Below are 22,100 nucleotides of genomic sequence, written 5' to 3'. Positions count from 1 at the left end.
CCTTATGTCCGCCGGAAGTGCGCGCGGGAGTTCCGGGGAGCCGGCGGGCGCCGCGCTTCTGGTGTCCTGAGCTTCGCGATTTGACTCCTGCTGCTGGGTTCTGGGGTAGTCGCACGGCCGTCGGGATCATGGTGTTCTACTTCACTAGCAGCAGCGGTGAGTGGGCGCCGCGCCTTCGCGGGTCCCTGCCGGCAGCTGGCTGTGGAGGCTGCCGCTTCCTTGGACGCGGTCCTGTGGCGCCTCCTCGGCGACGGCTCCCCTTCGGTCCCCCTGCGCACTGGTCCCTTCGGCTACCCTGGCGTCCCCGGGTGTCCCCAGGTCAGGGCTGGGAGGGCGCGGAGGGGCTGTGCCCTTGCGGTCTTTGCGGCCGGGAATCGTCCTCGTCCCTCAGTCCGGTGCTCCTTGGAGTTGGGCAGAGTTCGTGGGCATCCTCAGGTCCCCGCACGCCGAGCCTCTCCCCTGCTCCTGTGGCCTTCATCCTGGCTGCAGTCTGGCAGTGCTTCCCATTGAGAAGGAGACGTCGGTGAGCGACTATTACAGGAAATGCACCTTACTCTCCAGCGCGGAGCAGTAGACTGGAATGTCGATAGCAGCCACTCACTGGGCAAGAGTCGATATTCCGGTTTTTGAAAAGTGACACCATGCTCCTGATTTGGTTTTGGCAGGCAAAGAAAGGGTGCTTGCCAAAATGGTATAGCTCCATTTAGTTTCTGTGCACATGTTGTTCCTTTTGTCTAGAATAAGTTAATTCTTATTCTATTAAGATAGCTCTGAATATCTTTCCCAAGATGCCTTTCCTAACCTAGCGTCCAGGAATTGTTTATCTCTTCTGGGACCCCCCTTAACATCCCACGTATTCCTTTTGCACCGCATTTGTCTCATGGCGTTAAATGCTATCAGTTTGAGGTAGACTGTAAGCCCCTGGAGGACAGGGGCTTGACTTCGCATAGTGCCTCACTCATCATAATTGTTCTCAATAGATGTTGAGTCAAATAATGGCATTTTATGTCTTACTCATAGCACTCTGTTGCTACCCCATGCTTACTTGTAAAAGGGGAGCTTCTATTTTATTTTCTGGGTTAATCCCAATTTTATTACCTGCTTTGAGTAAAATAAACATGACCTATAAAAGTCATCCACTCTTGTTTAAACAAAACATGATGCACTGTCATGTTTCTTTTCACAAGGAAAAATGAGGAAATGTATTCTCCAGAGATGTACTTCAAGAATGAACCACTGCTAAACACACACATAGTATATGTGTGTGTGTGTGTGTGTGTGTATACGTATACATACATATATAAAACTTCTGTCATTTCTTTCGATACGAATTACTTTGTTGTCAATTGGCCTTTATTTCATTTATTTATATGGGGTGCAGAGAATTGAACCCAGTGCCTCACACATGCTAGGCAAGTGCTCTACCGCTGAGCCAAACCCTAGCCCCTACAAATTACTTTGTATCAGGCTCTTCCTACCACTTAGATTCAATATGACTTCCTTACATTAGGAAGTTTCAGGAGATATTGAAACTACTTGTTACAACTGACAGCGGTCTTGTATTTTTCACATTCTCAGATTTTCAATGTAGTGTGCATTTTCACAAGTAATCACTGAAGACTTTTGCATATCTCTTCTGTCGAAGGTAGTGCCTTCCTTTACATCTTTGAATTGAATAGATCTGACTATAGTCATTCCCACATGCTTTGTGTTAATATAAGTTCTCTCCCCTTGGCATTCTCAGGAGTACTGAAAAAGTCTTGCCATAGTGAAGCATCCCACATTCTTTATTCAGGGTTCCTCTCCAGTGTGAATTCTTTTGAGCATGTGAAAGGACTGAATTGAGTGAAGACTTTCCCTCATTACTTACATATTCTCAGGTGTGAATTCATGCATGCCTTTGATAGTAAGTGGAACATACATATATTGCTTACATATAAAGGCTTCTCTCCTATGTGAATTAAAAAGTGAGCTTTAAGTTAGCACTATATTGTTTGCGTGGGTTTTGATAGGGTGTACTTTGCTTTTAGAGATGAGGAAAATTGAATCCCAGGGAAGTTATAACTTCCAGCCTTCTGCTTGTCCCATTCCATCATATTGTCACATCGTTACTTTTCTCACAGTTTAGACTTCCGTGCCTGCCATAAGCTATTTCTCTGCCTCTGTAGATTTGATCTTTTGAGTCTTATTATTATTTAAACCTGTAAATAAATAAAAACTTACAATACTAGTATTGTAAGCTGCTGAGCATTTTCATCCTTCTTGAGTATAAGTTCATACTCTTTATGGCTTCTTTACTCATGAGACTCCCCAACACAATAGACATCCATTCTAGACCCGCAGCAGAATAAACAATGCAGCCAGGGAATAAAGGTTGCTAAATATGTTTCACACTAGCTGCTTTATTTCCTTTAAAATATTCTAAACTCCTTTTAAGTGCTAATTGTGTATGCACAAGAGCCCTCAGTAGAACAGCATACTTTGGCAGATTTGTGGATCCTGTTATGTCAGTGACTTCCATTTTAAGGTCAGAACTGCTTCCTGTTGGAAAAATATTTGGGCTAATTCTAATAAAATTAAAGTTGGCAGCAGATCATTGAAAATTGTCAAGTTAATGTGAAAATAACTTTTCCAGGAAAATTATGGTAAAACTTTACATATTTCCAATATAGGAAAAAAGTTGAACATACAGAATAGTCAGAAGTTAGTTGGTATGCATAAGCTAAAGGTTATTTCAACCAGCTAAAGATTAACTGCATAAAAATGGGAAATCTGTAGAAGGTTTTTTTGTTGTTGTTGTTTTTCCCTTTCCAACAGTAGTATCTTTGGCTAGAGTCTGCGTGATTTTTATTCTTTATATACTCTTTTATAATGGAACAATGAAATATTTGTCTTACTGTATTTCTAGCAAGTATAGGTAGTCTGTGGGCCCATAAATCAGATAGTCTTGAATTTTGAATTGAAGAATTATTTTGCAGAATGCTTTGTAGTATGAATTTGATGCAGTCATATTCCTAATCACCTCTTTAATAGATGAACCATCAGGACATTCCTCTCATTTTTTTGTTTCTAACTTAGCTTGGCCTAAGTTGTAACTTTTATTTCAGTTATTTTAAAAATTATTTTTGTTCCAGTTACAAAGGCCCTGTGTATACTTTATAAGCAAGCTACCTAAGATAACTATTATTAACTTATGTATATTCATACACATAAACAAAATGTGTATATAAACATATTTGTAAACATCTGTATGTGGACACCATTATATATTCATTTATTTTTTACAAATTGAATCTTACATCTAGATTCACAGAAATACTATTCTGCCACTTAATTTCTTCTTTAATGGGCCCGTGGTATTTTAAGGACATTCTATAGTATATTTAACCAGTTTCTGCTATTCTTAGGTTATAACATGAACATCATTGCCTGGTGGAGTATTTCAGTAGAATGTACTCCTAGCAGTAACATTATGGAAATACAAGAGTATACACATTAAATATTGCCAGGCTGTGTAGAGGGAACCTGAGAAACAGTTTAGTTTTATTCCTAGTCTTCATTTGTTACGTGACATGCTGAGGCCTTATTGCACTAATATAATGCTCCATCAGACAAGTAGGTGTTCCTGTCAACTAGTCGATGCAAACGTTCCCTCTTTTAAGTTGTCTTTCAACTACTATGGACTATAGTCATTACAAATGCTAACCGGTGGAATTGGGAGTTTTCCCTCCCCAAGAAAAGCAACTAGTATTGATAATTTAAGAAGAAGAAGCAATCTCTGATATAAGGATTTATATGAAAGAGTATTGCTTCCTGGCCTTTCAAGCTTACATATATGTCTGTTTTCTGTTCTCTAAATTCTCCAGCCCAACCAACCCTGCACCCACAAATCCTCTCAGGCTTTGTAGACTGAATATTACTTTATAAGTTTAGATCCAGTAGGATCAAACAAGTTTAGAAACCCAGTATCGGTTGCAGTTTCAACAGAAAACTTGTTTTATTCCTGATCAAGGATGCCTGTATTAAAACACATTACCTCAGTAAGAAAAATGTCATTCTTAAACATACCCAGAATATTCTGTTTGATTTAGGATAATGTTTTTTAACCCTGACTTCGTATTAGGATGTACTTGGAAGTCTTTGAAAAAACACAGATGCTCACCACTATGCCCTGGTAGTGGGAATTTGTTTGTCTGAGGCATAGCTGGGGCATATTATTATGCTAAATAAAAGTTGGCCAACTATAGGAAACTGTCTTTAAATGTTTGTGGTGTAGTTTGTTTTATTTATTTATTTATTTTAACTTTTAAGGAAGGCAAAGAAAGGTATGGGAAATTGCCATTGAACTATGTTCCTTAGAAAGTGGGAAAGTGATTGTTTAATAAGGATTGACAATCTTTTCATTTTGGGGCTAGATAGTAAATATTTTAGGTTCTTTGAGCCATACACAGTCTCTAGAGCTTAATCTTTGTTTTCCTTTTTGTCAGCCCTTTAAAAATGTATGTCTTTCTTAGCTAGAGGGCTATCCAAAAATGGGTGGTGGGCCAGATTTGACCCATGGGCCATGATTTGCCAACCCCTAATCTGAGCATTTATCACTTCTTTTCCCCATGAAACAGGTTTTTGATGATAAAAGTATCTAATTTTTTTTATGTTTGTTTTGTCATAGTTAATTCATCTACTTACACTATTTACATGGGAAAGGATAAATATGAAAGTAAGTTTTCAAAAGCATTTGATTTTGAAATTTCCAGCAGGTAAGTGTTGTTGTCCCTGGACCCCCATTTATTGGATGAGTTTTCTTTTTTAATTTTAATTAATTTTTAAATTTTTAATTGACAGATAATAATTGTGCATATTTATGGGCACAGTGTTATATTTTAATACATATATACATTGTATAATGATCAAATAGGGGTTACATAGCTTATCCATTGCATCTGTTGACCAATCTCTCCTATCTTCCCCAGTCTCTGGTAACCTATAGCTTCCTTCTATGAGATCAGTTTTCTTTAGATTGCACAGGATATGAGTTTTCAACTACTTTGATAAGTCAGCTTTTGAGAATTTATCACACCCATTTTAAGGAACTCCTCCTAGAATTTAATCATATCAGATAATATTAGAATTAATTTGACTGTATAGCTGATTAGAAACTGAAGAGTCTTGTGTCATTTGGCTTAGAGTAACATGAATCATGTTAGCATGTACTAATTTAGATCAAATAAAAAATAGTGATTTGGACTTTTTTCGGGGAGAACCAGGTATTGAATTCAGGGGCACTGAGTCACATCCCCAGCCTTATTTTGTATTTTATTTAGAGACAGGGTCTCACTGAGTTGCTTAGCGCCTTGCTATTGCTGAGCTGGCTTTGAACTTGTGATCCTCCTTCCTCAGACTCCTGAGCCACTGCCATCGCACCTGGCTTGTGATTCGGACTTTGAAGAAAGCATTTTCTGTGGTTTTTTTTTTTTTTTAACAACTTAACGATTCATGGAAACTTATCTGTTGGTTGAAGATGTTCTTTCTAAGTCATGAAATGTTAACAATTTTTTTAAACTTGTTGACTACTTTCCTCAGTATGAAGTACATAAAAAATTATATCTTGCTGTACATATTCCTTTAACTAGAACAAAAATTTACAGAAAATACCTGTACTATTTACTATTTGCTATGCCCTCTACGTTCTTTCTTTCTTTTTTTTTTTTTTTTTGGTAATGGGGATGGAACCCAGGTCCTTGCATGTGCTAGGTAGGTGTTCTGCCATTGATCTGCAAACCAAGTCTAGCCCTCTATTTCTGTTTTGTTTCGTTTATAAAAAAAAAATAGTCTCAACATTTTGTGGCCCACTAATGAATCAGAACTAAAGTTTAAAAAGAAAAACATTGCTTTAGGAGTTAGCCTTTTTGGCTTCACAAGTAAAGGAAGAAAACAAAGAGAGGCTGAGTTTGGTTTTGGTGTTTTTCTTTGGGTTTTGTTGTTGTTGTTGTTGTTGTTGTTTTGGTTGTGCTGGGCATGAAACCCAGCACACAAGCACATGCTACCACTGAGGTAAGCCCCCAGCACTAAGTTGAGCGAGCTTGCTTTCTTTCTTTCTTTCTTTCTTTCTTTCTTTCTATCTTTCTATCTTTAGATTGAACCACTTAGCCATATCCCCAGATGTTTTTTTTTTTTTTTTTTTTAATTTAGAGACAAGGTCTTGCTGAGTTGCTTAGGGACTTGCTAAGTTGCTGAGGCTGGCTTTGAACTTGCAATCCTCCTGCCTTAGCCATCTGAGCTCCTGGGATTACAGGTGTGCATCACTGTGCTTGGCTGAGTTGAGCTTTCTTGATTAGGAGAGCAGTGATTTACAGCACTGATCCTCAGTGTGTGGAACATCAAGGTGAAGGAGGTAAGACCACAGCAAAGAAATGGAGGAAACAGCATCAATGTGCCTTAAGCTTGGAAAGCACAGCTGCTTTCCTTCTGGGGTGCTGGGATGTTTTGGAAGAGACAGCTTTGAAGTCAGGCCAATCTAGGGTAAAATCTCAGCCCTTTAACAAACTAGCTTTATCATTACTTAACCTCCTTGAACCTCAGATTTCTTAGATGTCAGAAGAGGCTCGTGGTTTGATAACTAACTTGCATAGTTGCAAAGACTGGCCACTGTGTGAGGACCATGTGAAGTCCTGAGTTATGGCCACACGGGGCACTCAGGAATTGGCAGCTGGTACCGCTGGAGCTTCTGTAGATCCTCCTTCAGCCTACTGCAGACACTGCCCTCCTGGGCTGGTTGACTGCTTCAGTAGTCAAGAGTTAGCTTGACTAAAGTTCCTGCCTTTAATCTTCATGTGCTGCTTGCTTATTTTATTTTCCTTTCCCTTTCCCTTTGTAATCTATACCAGTGTCTGTTCTAGGTGTAGCTTGATTAAACTTCTTTGTGTGTGTGTTTGTGTGTGTGTGCGTGTGGTATTGGGGATTGAACCCAGGGCCTTGTGCATGCGAGGCAAGCACTCTACCAACTGAGCTATATCCCCAGCTCTAGAGAGGCTCATGTCCATTCTTCTGTATGAGGCATTTGACAGTAGTAAAATAAACAAGACCAAAAATGGTTACCTTAAGGCAGAATCAATGCAAGCAAGACTATCACATCTTGAAGAAGAGAAAATCAAACCCAGCAAAATAAAATAACGTGTTTTTTTTTTTTTTAAAGAGAGAGTGAGAGAGGGGGGAGAGAGAGAGAGAGAGAGAGAGAGAATTTTTTAATATTTATTTTTTAGTTCTCAGCGGACACAACATCTTTGTTGGTATGTGGTGCTGAGGATCCAACCCGGGTCGCATGCACGCCAGGCGAGTGCGCTACCGCTTGAGCCACATCCCCAGCCCACGTGTTTTTTTTTTTTTTTTTTTTTTTAAAGAGAGAGTGAGAGAGGAGAGAGAGAGAGAGAGAGAATTTTTTTTTTAATATTTATTTTTTAGTTCTCGGCGGACACAACATCTTTTGTTGGTATGTGGTGCTGAGGATCGAACCCGGGCCGCACGCATGCCAGGCGAGCGCGCTACCGCTTGAGCCACATCCCCAGCCCCTAAAATAACGTGTTTTGAAACAATTTTCACTTGTAATGAATTTAGGATATTGACTTTGGGCATGAGGTAATGGTGAAGTAGTTCACAGTATAACCTAGTAACTCATAAATTTGTCATAGGTAACTTTGACTTGTTCTTCTAGCATCTTCCTAATGTATGGAGGAGGATGTTACCTTCCTGTGTTACATTAACACATAACAAGAGTTAACACAGTGTCAAGAGTCATGGTTGATATAATAGATAAGAATGCAGATCTACTGACCAAATTTGCTTTTATTTCTATCATATCAGAGAACCTGAGAATTGGGTTACTAAGAAACACCTATAGCCAAGCAGCTACATAGATTGTGCAAGTTTTGCACTGTGCAACTGTGCTGAGTGTGGCTTTGCACATTTCTTATAGTGAAGTGCTGCCCTGTTTCTGGTTCACACAGGTGAGCTGACCTCAGGCAGCTGTGCTGGGGACGTCCCTACCCTGTCTCTTCCTTCTGTGTTAGTTTACTGTTCACTGGGGGCTTCTCTTTGTGGGGCCACATTCTACCCTGTGTGAAATGTATATGTCAATTTTGTTGTTAACCTAAAACTTATCTAAAAAATAAAATCAATTTTTTAAAGTTTGGACAAAATAAATAAATACATAAAGATAAATAAGAAGGGCTGGTATGGCTCAGTGAGAGAATTCCCCAGATACCATTCTCGTACCTTTAAAAAAAAAAAAAAAACAAGAATAAATAGAATTTAAAGCATGGTAGCTGCTCAGTAAATATTCATAATAATCACCCCAAAGAAGTGTGGACAAAATGAAGTACTATGAATAGCAAGTGCTGTACAAGTAGAGAGATGAGAGATGTTAAGTGTGGTTAGAGGCCCTGGTAGCCGAGAGAGCTTTGTGGAGGAGGAGTTGCGATTGCAGAATCCTTGTAGTGGCTGCAGTAGAAATACAGGTAGATGTAGAATTTGTGTCAACACATGTAAATCTGGATATCTAGAGCCCTTTAGAATGGCATTTTGCCATCATTATTGTGTTCGTATAGAACATTTTCTCCTAAGGAATCTGAGTCATTTGGGAGAGTCAGCCTGTCCCAGTTTGCCTTGTGAGAGAGGGTGGAGCATTTTCAAAGCCTCCTGTTGGTATATAATTTCTGATATTCCTGAGGATTTCAGGCTGAAGGACTAGAGCAGGCATAAAGAAAGTGTAAATGAAAAGATGTACTTCCATGAACAGTTCTAGGTCTGTTCCTTTTCACAGCCAGCAGGTGTCATGAGGGAGCCACATGCTGCAGCTGCATACTGAAGAACACTGGGTTGCACACTTCCCTTTGCTTTTTCTATTGCCTATTGGCTATTTGGTCAACTTTCCACTTAAGGTGATAGAAAGCCCCTGGAGGACTTATGGTGTCTGCTCATGGTGTTAGCAGTCACTAGAGTGCCTTTATCCAAGATTTGCCCCCCACTTAAGTTATGTATCCTCTACTTTCTTGATTATATTTTAAATCATCACATGAATCGTTATATTTACCTTATAATTTTTAAATTGTTATTTAAATACCGTTGTATAAAAACATAATTATTCCTAATTATTAATATAGCTATTAGAAGTGTATACTAACACAACCTTTCTGTAGTGATTGTTTTCTAAAATGTTCTTAGAATCTTATTTTTATCTACCACATATTTAATTTAAAAAGTCAAATAATGCCTGGCATGGTGGCACAGGCCTGTAATCCTAGCGGCTTGGAAGGCTGAGACAGGAGGATCAGGAGTCCAAAGCCAGTCTCAGCAAAAGCGAGGCACTAAGCAACTCAGTGAGACCTTGTCTCTAAATAAAATACAAAATAGGGCTGGGGATGTGGCTCAGTGGTTGAGTGCCCCTGAGTTCAGTCCTCAGTACCAAAAAAAAAAAAAGGTCAAATAGTAATAGAATGTTAGTGTAATGATAAAAATATCAGCTTCTATTCCTTTATTTGTATTACATGTTTCAGTTTCTTTTTATAGTCATGTTCTCTTCGTTTATCTGTATTTTTATGCATTGCAGAAAAAAATGAACTAAAATAATAATTATTTATTGTTGCTTCTAATCAAACAAGCAGCAAAAAGCAAAACATCAGCTCCCTGCCCTGTACGTCCAAAAGCCATGTTCCAAACTCTACCCAAAACAAATACTTTTCACCCTTTCACCTTTTTTCCATGGTATTTTATTTCCACCATGTGACATAACTTTAGATGATTTTAAATTTCTTTTTATACTTCTGATGTTTTATTACTGATTTTTCTATATTTATATGATTGAGTTATTTTTTTCTTAAATAATTAAATAATTAAAATGCAATCAGTTCTTTGAAGCGAAGCTGTATTTTTACAGTGAATCAGTTTTCCAGAGTGTCATCTAAATTCTCAGCTGCTTTGATTTACCAGTGTTACTTTTGTTATCTTCTAATAGAAATATCTTTGGGTATCAGATTAAAAGTATTAAAATTAGCTGGGCACAGTGGCACACGGTTGTAATCCCAGCAGCTTGGGAGGCTGAGGCAGGAGGATTGCAAGTTCAAAGTCAGTTTTAGCAATAGCAACTGAGTGAGACCCTGTCTTTAAATAAAATACAAAACATGGTTGGGGATGTGGCCCAGTGGTCAAGTGCCCATGAGTTTAATACCTAATACAGAAAAGAAGTATTAAAAATTATGCAGTTTATATTGTCCAATTGTAAAAATTTTCTATTTTAACTTTTCTGTGTTCTCTTTTATCTTACTATAGATGAAGATCTGATAAAGTATGGCTGGCCTGAAGATATTTGGTAAGTAACACTTTTTTATTATTATTATTATTATTATTATTATTATTTTTAATTGGTTATTCAAAACATTACAAAGATTGCAGAATCACATCGGTTGGTAAGTAACACTTTTGATTCTGCTTTATGGATTGTTTATTCTCTTAGGTGTGGCCTGCCCCCCTGCTTCTGTCACTAGAATTTGTGCTTTGTATTTTTGTTTATGTGTGTTCTGTGACAAGGCTGGTTCCCTTCGTTTATAATGACCATGTGAACTGGCTATAATGCCTTGGGGTTTGATCTCAGGCCTGAGAGCAAAGGCCTTCAGGACATAGGCTTCCTTTTACTGCCTTGTGGCAAGTTACTAAGACACCACACTTGTTCGGACCCATTGAGTAGAGGGATAAGACTTTCCCAAAACGCAGTGAAAGAAACAGAGGCATCTATGTCAGTGGACTGCAAGCTGCGTCTGACCTGGTCCAGCATTAAAGGAAACAGATGGGCTCCTTTTGTCCTCCCTGATGATCTTAGCCCTTTTTTTTTTTTTTTAAAGAGAGAGTGAGAGAGGGGGGAGAGAGAGAGAGAGAGAGAGAGAGAGAGAGAGAGAGAGAATTTTTAATATTTATTTTAGTTCTCGGCGGACACAACATCTTTGTTGGTATGTGGTGCTGAGGATCGAACCCGGGCCGCACGCATGCCAGGCGAGCGCGCTACCGCTTGAGCCACATCCCCAGCCCCTCTTAGCCCTGTTTTGATCTACCCCTGTCCCTTCTTTCCAATATTATTTGTGGAAACTGTTTAAATAATATATACTTTCTTAGCTTCTCTCCAAGATCATTCATTTTGCTGCTCATTATACCCAGTCCTAAAAGAAAACAATGACCAAAAAAATGAACAAAAGGACTCCTTCATTTTAGCTGAATTTTCTCTTTCTCTGTCAGAATCCTATGAGTACTTTTCTTCCACACAGACCTAATCCTTTTGAAAAGTACACAGGCTTTCAGTGCGCATGCGTGCTCTCTCTCTCTCTCTCTCTCTCTCTCTCTCTCTGTCTTCTACCGTTCTCTCACTCAGTTGCTTTCCTTTTCCATCTCCAGCTTCCACTACTCACTTTGACCCTCATAATCTCTCTCTCTCAGAGCCTGTTTATGCCTGTTTAGTGGGGTATCCCCAGCTTGTAACATCTGGTACCAAATGTTGGTCCTAAAGATCTGTTTCTCATATCCTGTTTACTTTGGTATGATAGTAATAATAGATATTTTTCAAGCACTTATCTATATGCTAAATACTGTGACGTGTTTACTTCTGTTAATACTTTATTTCTCAGTGATACTGTGAGATAAGTATTGCTATTATACTCATTTTTCAGATGAGGAAATCAAAGTTAAGATGAACTGAACAGGTCTTTTTTCCCCTCACGGTGCCACTCTTTTGGCTTCTGGTTATTTTTTTCTTCCCCTAGGCCATTCCTACAGCTCTCTCTAGACCTCTTTTTTATAAATGTGAGCTTAGACTCTTCATTTAATTCCTTAGAGTGATAGCATTTAAGTTCCAATGTTTTAGAAGAGTTTATTTATTTATTTATTTGGTACCTGGAGTTAAATTTAGGGACACTTAACTACTGAGCCACATTCCTAGCCCTTTTTATGTTTTATTTTGAGATGGTCTTGCTAAGTTACTTAGGCCCTTGCTAAATTGCTGAGGCTATAATCCTCCTGTCTCAGCCTCCCAAACCTCTGGGATTGCAGCACCACCATGCCTGGCTGAATTTTTAATAAGGTATATAGCATTGAGTATTTAACAACAGAAGTATTGCATAGAGTCTAAAAACTAAAGCCACCCCCAGATGTGGCTATGCTCACACCCCTGCCTGTGTGTAGGGACTCCCTGGAGGCTTTTCTTTCTGGCTTCATGAAGAGGCCAGTTCATATCCCCAGTGGACATGTCCTTCTATCTACTTTCTATAAAATCCATACCAAGGATCCAAGAAGTCCAAGGAACATGAGAAATTTTATTTTTTTATTTTTTATTTTTTTTTTTTTTTTTAGTTTTGCAGTATTTTTTTTAATTTTTTTTTATTGGTTGTTCACAACATTACAAAGCTCTTGACATATCATATTTCATACATTAGATTGAAGTGGGTTATGAACCCCCAATTTTACCCCAAATGCAGATTGCAGAATCACGTCGGTTACACATCCACAATTTTACATAATGCCCTATTAGTAATTGTTGTATTCTGCTACCTTTCCTATCCCCTACTATCCCCCCTCCCCTCCCCTCCCAACTTCTCTCTCTACCCCATCTACTGTAATTCATTTCTCTCCTTGTTTATTTTCCCATTCCCCTCACAACCTCTCTATTTAATTTTGTATAGCAATGAGGGTCTCCCTTCATTTCCATGCAATTTCCCTTTTCTCTCCCTTTCCCTCCCATCTCATGTCTCTGTTTAATGTTAATCTTTTCTTCCTACTCTTCCTCCCTGCTCTGTTCATAGTTGCTCTCATTATATCAAAGAAGACATTTGGTATTTGTTTTTTAGGGATTGGCTAGCTTCACTAAGCATAATCTGCTCTAGTGTCATCCATTTCCCTGCAAATTCTATGATTTTGTCATTTTTTATTGCTGCATAGTACTCCATTGTGTATAGATGCCACATTTTTTTTTATCCATTTTAAAGACTTAAAAGGAAAATCTATCCCAGCACAATGTCCTGTTATCTGAACTCAGATGTGTCTTCAGGTTAGACTCTGCTTAGTGCCCCCTTACCTCAGGTGGGTGGTTTACTCTGCTGAGAACTTTTAGGTTGAGTATTGCCTACCTTCCAAGGACCCTAGACTGAGCTCCATGAAGACAGCAATCTACCTGCTTTGTTAACTGCTGTGTCCCCGGTACAGAGCATAGGTTCTAACATGTAGTAGATGTTTAATAGATATTTGTTGACTTCCTAATTGACTAGGTCTCTGCCCTTCTAGAAGTGATTCCCCCCAGATGTTTCTGCCCAATAACCAGTTTCTTCTTATCTCTGCTCTGAGCACCTCTGCCCTGTCCCCCCCAGCTGGAATAGTTTCTGTTGTCCTTAAAGCTCAAAGATCTCCAGACTCTCTCAAGGAAAGTAGAATGACTATCCTGTTAGATAGCTTACCTGCTGTACATTTTTAGCATATCAACTTTGAGACATAAATATCAGCATAAAAATGTTATAGGTTCAGTTGCAGCATAAAAGTCATTTCAAGTGGAAGAGAAATTTCTAATGTACAGCTGACACTCAATAAATTATGACTTGAATTTTTAATTTCATCAAGGTTTGTGTGTGTCAAATTGGTGTCTGTAGATTCCTAGAGTCCTGTTTTGACCCTCTTTAATAGTCTAGAGGTTAGTGACTATGGTTAGACATGATTGACTTTTATTTTCGTAAGTTATTTGAGAACTGATGTGAGTTGAAATAGGCCTCAAACTCAAGACCCATTCCAGTTCATGTCAGCCTGGCAGTCTTCTAGGGAGTGCCAAGAGTGATTCTGTGTTGCTCTACCTTCCTGGGTAGATTTTAACACTGGTTCACTTTGATGTAATATTTGTGACTTTACCTCTGTGGCTGTTAATATCTGAATTTATTCCAGAAAACCTCCTGAGATTCCTTTAAGCAAAGAATTTTCCTAGGATTAAGTGAGAATGGAACTAGATTATATTTTAAATGAGAAAAATAGAAACAGTGTGCATTTACTGCCTCCAGAATGCCTAATGAGTAGGGTTTTCACAGACCTCACTAAGGAATTTAGTGTCCTCACTTGTGGGGCTTTGCATCTGTGTTCCCTTGAGTTATTGGTACTCTCAGTGAAATTTCTAGTCTGTATTTGGTAAAGGGCAGCAGGAATTAATCAGGAACAGGAAGATATGAAGAGGAACTAGTGGGCATAATTTAAACTTTAAGTGAGCATTTGGGAAGGAATTTTAAAGAAAACTTGCTTAAAATAATCCCCCCCCCCAACATTTCATCAAAGCCCCAAAGTTCTGTCTACTCCCCCACCCTTTGTAGCAGTGCACTTGCTATGTACAAACCTGAAATTGGTATATATTGGCTGTGATACTCCTCTGTGTTTTTTGGTACTTTGACTATTATGTGTGAACTTAATAACTATATATTGAATTGTTTGGGTATTTCTTTTGGCAAAATTTCACATCAGAGACCTTAAAGAAAAATCAGAAAACAAGGGCTGGGGTTATAGCTCAGTTGGTATAGTGCTTCCCTTGAATGCACAAGGCCTGGGTTCAATCCCCAGCACCACAAAAAAAAAAAAAAAAAAAAAAGAAGAAGAAGAAGAAGAAGAAGAAGAAGAAGAAGAAGAAGAAGAAGAAGAAGAAGAAGAAGAAGAAGAAGAAGAAAAATCAGAAAACAACCTAGCTATTTTGAGTATATAGGAAGGAATTGTAAATAGAGAACTGGCTTAAAAGCTGTTGACTGTTAGAATGGGAGAAGGTGTTTCTCAGTTGGACTTGGTTAGTAGTGCAGATTTTTCTAGGATTCTGAAAAAAGATGAGGAGGTAACCAGGTGTGGTGGCCCACACCTGTAATCCCAGTAGCTCAGGAGGTTGAGGCAAGAGGATCGCGAGTTCAAAGCCAGCCTCAGCAATGACGAAGCGCTAAGCAATTCATTGAGACCCTGTCCCTAAATAATATACAAAATAGGGCTGGAGATGTGGCTTAGTTGGTCGAATGTCCCTGAGTTCAATCCCTGGTACCTTTCCTCCCCCCCAAAAAAAATTGATGCTAAGAAAATGTCTAGCAAAATATAAAATGGGATTTAATGATAGGTTTTATTGAACACTTACTCTGGAAAAGTAAGGACAAAAGTTAACAGAATCACAAAATGTAATCATGCATTACCTTGTTTATTGTTTGATATTAGGACTTTGGAGGCTTCTCTGGGTGTTGTAAAGAGAGAGTTGACTTTGTTGACTTGTAAACTTGAAAAATACAGTATTCCGAAATGTCACATCAGTTTTAAAGAATTTAATTAAATTGATAGATTTTGGAGCCTTAATGAAAGATTGATTTATGACACTGGGATTAGAGATATCCTGAATGTTTGTTAGACAATGCCATAAAGACAGTGTTCATCGTGAGGACACGTTCGTGTCATTGTCGGAGTATAGGGCTGGATGCATTTGTTAATCTGAACTTACTGACTTTAGACCTTACCTAATTTTCCCAAATCTGTACTTGACATTCACTTGTGGCTGTTTTGTCATTGTTTGAAACTCAGAATGCTCCAGGCTACTCCAGTCTGTGGTCCTGTAGATCTCCCAGGCTGGCAACATTGGAGTCTCAGCAACTTCTGTCATTCCCTTATCTTCTCATCTGTAATTTCTTTTTCTGTTTTTCCTTTTAGTCCTGTGTGTGCTTCAGTCAGGGGCCAGCCAAATCTTATTTCTTCCATGAACACTTTGATCACAGAAAGCTCTTTTTATCACTTGAATCACTTTTCTCAGGGCATTTAATATTTATTATCTTACTCATCTTGGCACTTAACCACACACGGTGGCATAACTCCCATGGCCTGTGGTAGGCCCTGAGTGAATACAGTTTGGGAATGGAATGCTTTAAATGCAAGTGACCAAGGAGATGGTTATCTCATATCTCTTGCTAAAAGTGATTTTCATTCTTTGTAGGTTTCATGTGGACAAACTCTCTTCAGCTCACGTATACCTTCGATTACATAAGGTAACTGAATTTAAACATGGATTCATTACTTTTTCTTTAGTGTTAAGCATCATATCTTATTCTTTATTCTTTTTCTGCTGTTAAGTTAGTTGAAATAATAAATGTTTCAAAATCTAGGCCTTCCCCATGACTTAGAAAATTACTGGAAAATTCTAAGTGATTTCTGAGACTGTGAAGGGGCCATACTACATATTTCCCACGTAGAAGCATTGCCTTGTCCTGATGGTTCAGGTGTGTTGAGTGTCCACTTTGCAAGCTCTTTCTGTTAGTTGGATACCACCAGACTTTCTGTCTGCTCCAGTGGTTCCTTTTTCTCAGGCTCATGTGATTCTTTTGCCTTATAATATAAAGGAAAAGAGATTTAATGTTCCCTAGTAATATAGTACACTATTTTTCCACTCATTCATGGAAATGGATATATGAATATTCCAATTATTCACATATTTCAAATAGTTGAATCACAGGGCATATACGTCCACATATGTATATATGTATATTTCCCAACTTTTCACTTTGGAGTAATTTTAGATTTATAGAACAGTTGTGAACATAGTATAGCGAGTTCCCATATAGTTTTCCTTATCATTTCCATCTTGTATTACCAAGGTACATTTGTCAAAACTAAGAAGCCAACCTTGATATATTACTATTAGCTCAACTCTGGACTCTATTTGAACTTCATCAGTTTTTCTGTTAATGTTGTTTTCATGTTCCAGGATCCAGTCTAGGATACTACATTGCATTTAGTAGTCACATCTGCTCTGTCTCCTGGTTTGTGATATTTTCTCACTCTTTACCTATTTTTCATGACCTTGACAGTTTGATCAGGGATTCTGTAGAATCTCACTTGATCTGAGTTTTTCTGATGTTTTTCTCATGACTAGACTGAGGTTATGGGTTTGGGGTAAGAGAACCACAGAGGGAGTTGCTCTGCTCATTAATTACATCAGGGGGTGCACTCACTGACATGATTCATCACTGATCCTGTGAGTCTCAGTTACCTGCCAGGGTAGTGTGTGCCAGATTGCTCCACTGTGAAGCTGCTTTTCTCCCCATTTCTAGTAATGCACTAAACCCAACTCCTACTCTGTGGGGCAAGGGAAAGAATTAAGTTTCACTTTCTAGAATACAGAGCATCTCCATATTTTATTTGGAGTTCTGGAAGGAAGATTTGTCTTTTCCCCCATTTATTTGCATCATTGTGGACTCTTGTTTCTTTTATACAGTGGGTTATGTTTTGGTGCTGTGTTACTGTTGCCCATGATGTGCCTGCTTAGCTCCCCATTTTGAGCACTTCCTTACCTTTTGTCCCTATGAGATGCTGCAGGCACATCTTGTATTATTCCTGCCCCAGATGTACAATCAGCCATTTCGAAAAGGAACCTTGGTTCCTTTTCTTTGTGAATGATATTTCAAAATGAAGATCTGGGCTCTGGGTGTGACTGTTGCTTCTAGAGTGTTGTTGCTCTAGCTCCTCCCAACTGACAGAACTAGGAAGTGTCTGTCCATGAATCCATGTATGTACTCGTATCTGCTATCATCATTTTTCTATCTCTTCATCATGTCCATGTTAAGGTAAACCTGAACACATATTGCTTCCTGTGACTAATCTGGGCTCATTCTAGCCTTCCCCACGCACTTATCTGCAGCAGTGAGAAGCCTCCCTTCCACTTATTCATTTGACTCCAGTATATGCATAGCTGGTTTCAGAATTGCTAACCTATATCCATCCACTTGAGAAACAACACTATCTGCTAGAGTATTTGGTGTGCAGATAGTTTTGTCTTTTTGTCCAGTGGTTTTCATCAAAACATTGCTTTCCTAAGTTACATATAAATTGCTTTTTTTCTGCTACCCTTCCAGTAATGTGATGTCCTTCTCTTTTTTTCCTCAATCTGAATCTATCCTGGCTTTTCCTGGCTGATTGTATTACTTTTTAAGTGACAGCTTATGGACCTTTTCATGTTTCTGTATTATTTTTCATATTTATTATTCTGACTGGCTACATGGCATTGATCATATGCCACAATTAATAAGAAATCTTTATCAGAACATAGTTATTTACAATTTGTCAGCATTATGAATTCCTAATAAGAACTACCTTTGTATGAATTGCTTTCTGTTCTTCTTCTGAATTAGTTTCTTAGATTAATTTTTAGAAATGGAAATATTGGCTCAAAAGATATATATATTTCAGTAAACTCCTTTTTGCTAAATGGCCTTCAGAGTATTGTGCTAGTTTAAAATGCTGTTTGCTATCCAGTTTTTTTCCAAAAACTTTTTAGGTTTTATAACAACAACAACAAAATATGTATATATAAACCCTATTTTAATAAGTACACGATGGCTAAAATACTAACTTCTGAATTTACAGCAGGGTTAAACTTGTGCCCAATTTTTACTTGTACTGTTGATTTTTTTTTTTTTTTTTTTTTTGGTACCAGAGATTGAATCCAGGGGTGCTTAACCACTGAGCCACGTTCCAGCCTCTTTTATTTCAAGGCAGGTTTTCTCTAAGTTGCTTAGGGTCTTGCTGAATTGCTGAGGCTGGCCGCGATCCTCTATCTCAGCCCCCTGAATCACTGGGATTATGGGTATGCACCACTGCGCCTAGCATTGTTGATTTTTTGAGGACTGATTAGTCCCTGGTACTTGGTAGATACCAAATATGTATTGGAGATGTACAAGGCTAAGTGGTTGCAACCCAGCCAGAGCCGAAGTGCTGGATTTGAATACTGGCTCTACAGCTTACTAACCTTGTGACTTTGAGCATATTACTTGACTGCCTATTTCCTCCATTGTGGGAGGGGCCAACTTGTTGAATCATTATGGGGACTAAATGGCCTAATCTGTCTTAAAGCACTTAGAATGTCTCATGTCATATGCGAAGCACTATATGCATTCATTGTTTTTTCTTTTTGTTGTTGTTGTTGTTGTTAAATTTAATTGAATTCAACCCATACCTTGAATCATGGATATTCAGCAATGCTCTTTTATAGTCACACACAGATAAAGCTCACCTACCTAGAGGTTTCTCCATTAACTGATGGCACAAAACCTACCATCAAAATTCTGGCCTTCACATATTGAAAGTACTTGGACACTTTGAGCTCACTTCCTCTGACTTTATGCAGAGTGCTAAATTGGATGATTTTTTCTTTTTGTTCATATTATTATTATTTAATATTTATTTTTTAGTTGTAGTTAGTACCTTTATTTTACTTATTTATTTTTTATGAGGTGCTAAGGATCGAACCCAGGGCCTTGCACATGCTAGGCGAACGCTCTACCACTGAGCCACAACCTCAGCCCTTTTTTGTTCATATAATATTGGAAGTAGCAAAATAAGGATAGGAGATGACTTTTTAGGAATAGCGACAGCCACAGATAGTAAGGAAACATATTGGGTCATAGCTTGACATCAAGGACCAAGGAACTGTATGGTGCTGCTAGAACTCTATAAGCAACCCAAGCCTGGGGTTTGGTTTTAGAGTGTAGCTTTAAAACAGTATCATCTCTCAGCTCCATCACCTACCAGACATAATGGGCCTTGGCCTTGCTACTTAACTTCACTAAGATTCATTCTCTTCATTGGCAGGGTGAGGATATTTCACAGGACTATTTACTGTACCTGGAACATAGTGGGCACTCGAAATGGCAGCTTTTTAAAAAAAAATCATGGAGTAAATGTCTGTGTATTTAATTAATGTTATTATAACCCAGTATAATGGTCAATATTAATGATGAAGATACTGAGTTACTAAGATATTATTGCGAAATCCTGTATTTAAATGGTCTTGTAATGGAATGAGATGTGCTTGAAAGTAGTGACAAAATTAGATTACTTACTCTGGGCCAAAATTTATATGTTTAAGAAGTAACCATTTAAAACAATTAAAATGAAAAAAATTTGCCAAGTTTGATGGCTCACACGTGTAATCCTAGCAATTCAGGAAGATTGCAAGTTCTAGGCCAGCCTGGACAACTTAGTGAGACCCTATCTTAAAAAGTAAAAAGGACTGGGGGTGTAACTTCATGGTAAAGCACCCCTGGTTCTATCCCTAGGGCCAAAAAAATAAAATAAAATAAAATGAAAGTTTGAGTAACACAATGGAAGGAGTTTAATTTATCTCGATATTTAGTTAGGTGGAACATTCATTCTCAAACAGGTGTTTCTGTAATCTCATACCAAATAGGAGCCAGTACTAAACTGATATCCATTTACTCTTACCTTGGACATATTTTTGCTATCTTGAATTGCTCTTTAATTTAATATAGGTTTTGTAGAGAAAAAGGATTGATCTTATCTGTGTTACTTCTCTTTCACAATGAGTGGCTAAGTTCTAGCACAGACGTTTTGCTCCTAATTATGTTTGGGGTTAGAAAACCCACAAGAACTCTTCAGTTATCTTTTTCAGAGGAGTTATAGGGACTTCATTCAACCAGCAAGAGTTTGGGTAGTCAAAAATAGGCACCATCGCCAGAGCAATCAGACAACAGAAATTAAAGGGATACGCATAAAAAAAGAAAAACTGAAACTATCACTATTTGCCGATGACATGATTCTATATTTAGAATATCCAAGAAATTTCACCAGTAAACTTCTAGAATTAATAAATGAATTCAGCAAAGTAGCAGGATATGATATCAATACCCATAAATCAAATGCATTTCTATACATAAGTGAAGAATCTACTGAAAGAGAAATTAGGAAAACTACCTCATTGAAAATAGCCTCAAAAAATATAAAATGCTTGGGAATCAATCTAACAAAAGAGGTGGAGGACCTCTACAATTAAAACTACAGAACACTAAAGAAGGAAATTGAGGAAGACCTTAGAAGATGGAAAGATCTCCCATGCTCTTGGATAGGCAGAATTTATATTGTCAAAATGGCCACACTACTAAAACTGTTATACAGATTTACTGCAATTCCTATTAAAATCCCAATGATGGGGCTGGGGTTATGGCTCAGAGGAAAAGCACTCTCCTGGCATGCATGAGGCACTGGGTAATTAAATAAAGGTATTGTGTGCACCTACAACTAAAGAATAAATGTTAAAAAAAAAAAAAATCCAATGACATTCTTCATAGAACTAGAAAAAAAAATCATGAAATTTATTGGGAAAAATAAGAGACCCAGAATAGCCAAAGCAATCCTTAGCCAAAAAAAAAAAAAAAAAGTGAAGCAGAAGGCATCACAATACCAGACCTTAAACTGTACTACAGAGCAATAGTAACAAAAACAACACGGTATTGGTACCAAAATAGACATGTAGACCAATGATACAGAATAGAATGGTACAGACTTCCTTTGGAATGTCTTCTATTTTCTCTCCCTGAAACACAAAAGTAATCAAATGGTCAATTCCTTGCTGCTAACAGATACTACAGCCCTTAAATGGTACAAACTTCCTTTAGAATGTCTTCTCTGTGTACAGAATGGTACACAGAGACAAACCCATATAAATACAGTTATCTCATACTAGACAAAGATGCTAAAAACATACATTGGAGAAAGGATAGCCCCTTCAACAAATGGTGCTAGGAAAACTGGAAATCCATATGTAGCAAAATGAAATTAAACCTCTATTTCTCACCATGCACAAAACTCAAAGTGGATTAAGGACATAGGAATTAGCCAGAGACCCTGCGCCTAGTAGAAGAAAAAGTAGGCCCAAATCTCCATCATGTCAGATTAGGTCCTAACTTCCTTAAAAAGATTCCAAAAGTGCAAGAAATAAAATCAAGAATCAATAAATGGGATGGATTCAAACTAAAAAAAACCTCTCAGCAAAGGAAACAATCATTGAGGTGAAGAGAGAGCCTACATTTTGGGAGCAAATTTTTACCACATGCACATCAGTAGAGCACTAATCTCCAGGATATAAAGAACTCAAAAGACTTAATACCAAAAAAAAAAGATAATCCAATCAATAAATAGGCTAAGGAACTGAACAGACACTTCTCTGAAGAAGATATACAAGTGATCAACAAATATATTAAAAAGTATTCAACATCATTAGTAATTAGAGAAATGCA

The 22,100-nt window shown here is 38.0% G+C and overlaps 1 protein-coding gene across 6 annotated transcripts in view; it reads left to right on the top strand.

Annotated features, from left to right (window-relative positions):
- CCDC25 (coiled-coil domain containing 25) overlaps positions 1–22,100 on the top strand; it is a 41,761-nt gene continuing 19,661 nt past the window's right edge. Inside the window, exons 1-4 of one of the 6 annotated variants that reach the window (XM_081269279.1) lie at positions 1–156; positions 4,670–4,717; positions 10,321–10,360; positions 16,007–16,058. In XM_081269279.1, coding sequence (XP_081125405.1) covers positions 129–156; positions 4,670–4,717; positions 10,321–10,360; positions 16,007–16,058 — 168 coding nt within the window. In that variant the 5' untranslated portion in view covers positions 1–128. Of the gene's footprint in view, positions 157–4,669; positions 4,758–10,320; positions 10,361–16,006; positions 16,059–22,100 lie in introns of all 6 variants that reach the window. The other 5 variants (XM_081269276.1, XM_081269278.1, XM_081269277.1 and 2 more) reach the window with 5 other exon arrangements.

This window comes from Spermophilus citellus (assembly GCF_964194105.1).
Source record: "Spermophilus citellus genome assembly, chromosome: 16".
NCBI classification, from domain to species: Eukaryota; Metazoa; Chordata; class Mammalia; order Rodentia; family Sciuridae; genus Spermophilus; species Spermophilus citellus.
This window is presented reverse-complemented; position numbering and strand designations above follow the sequence as displayed.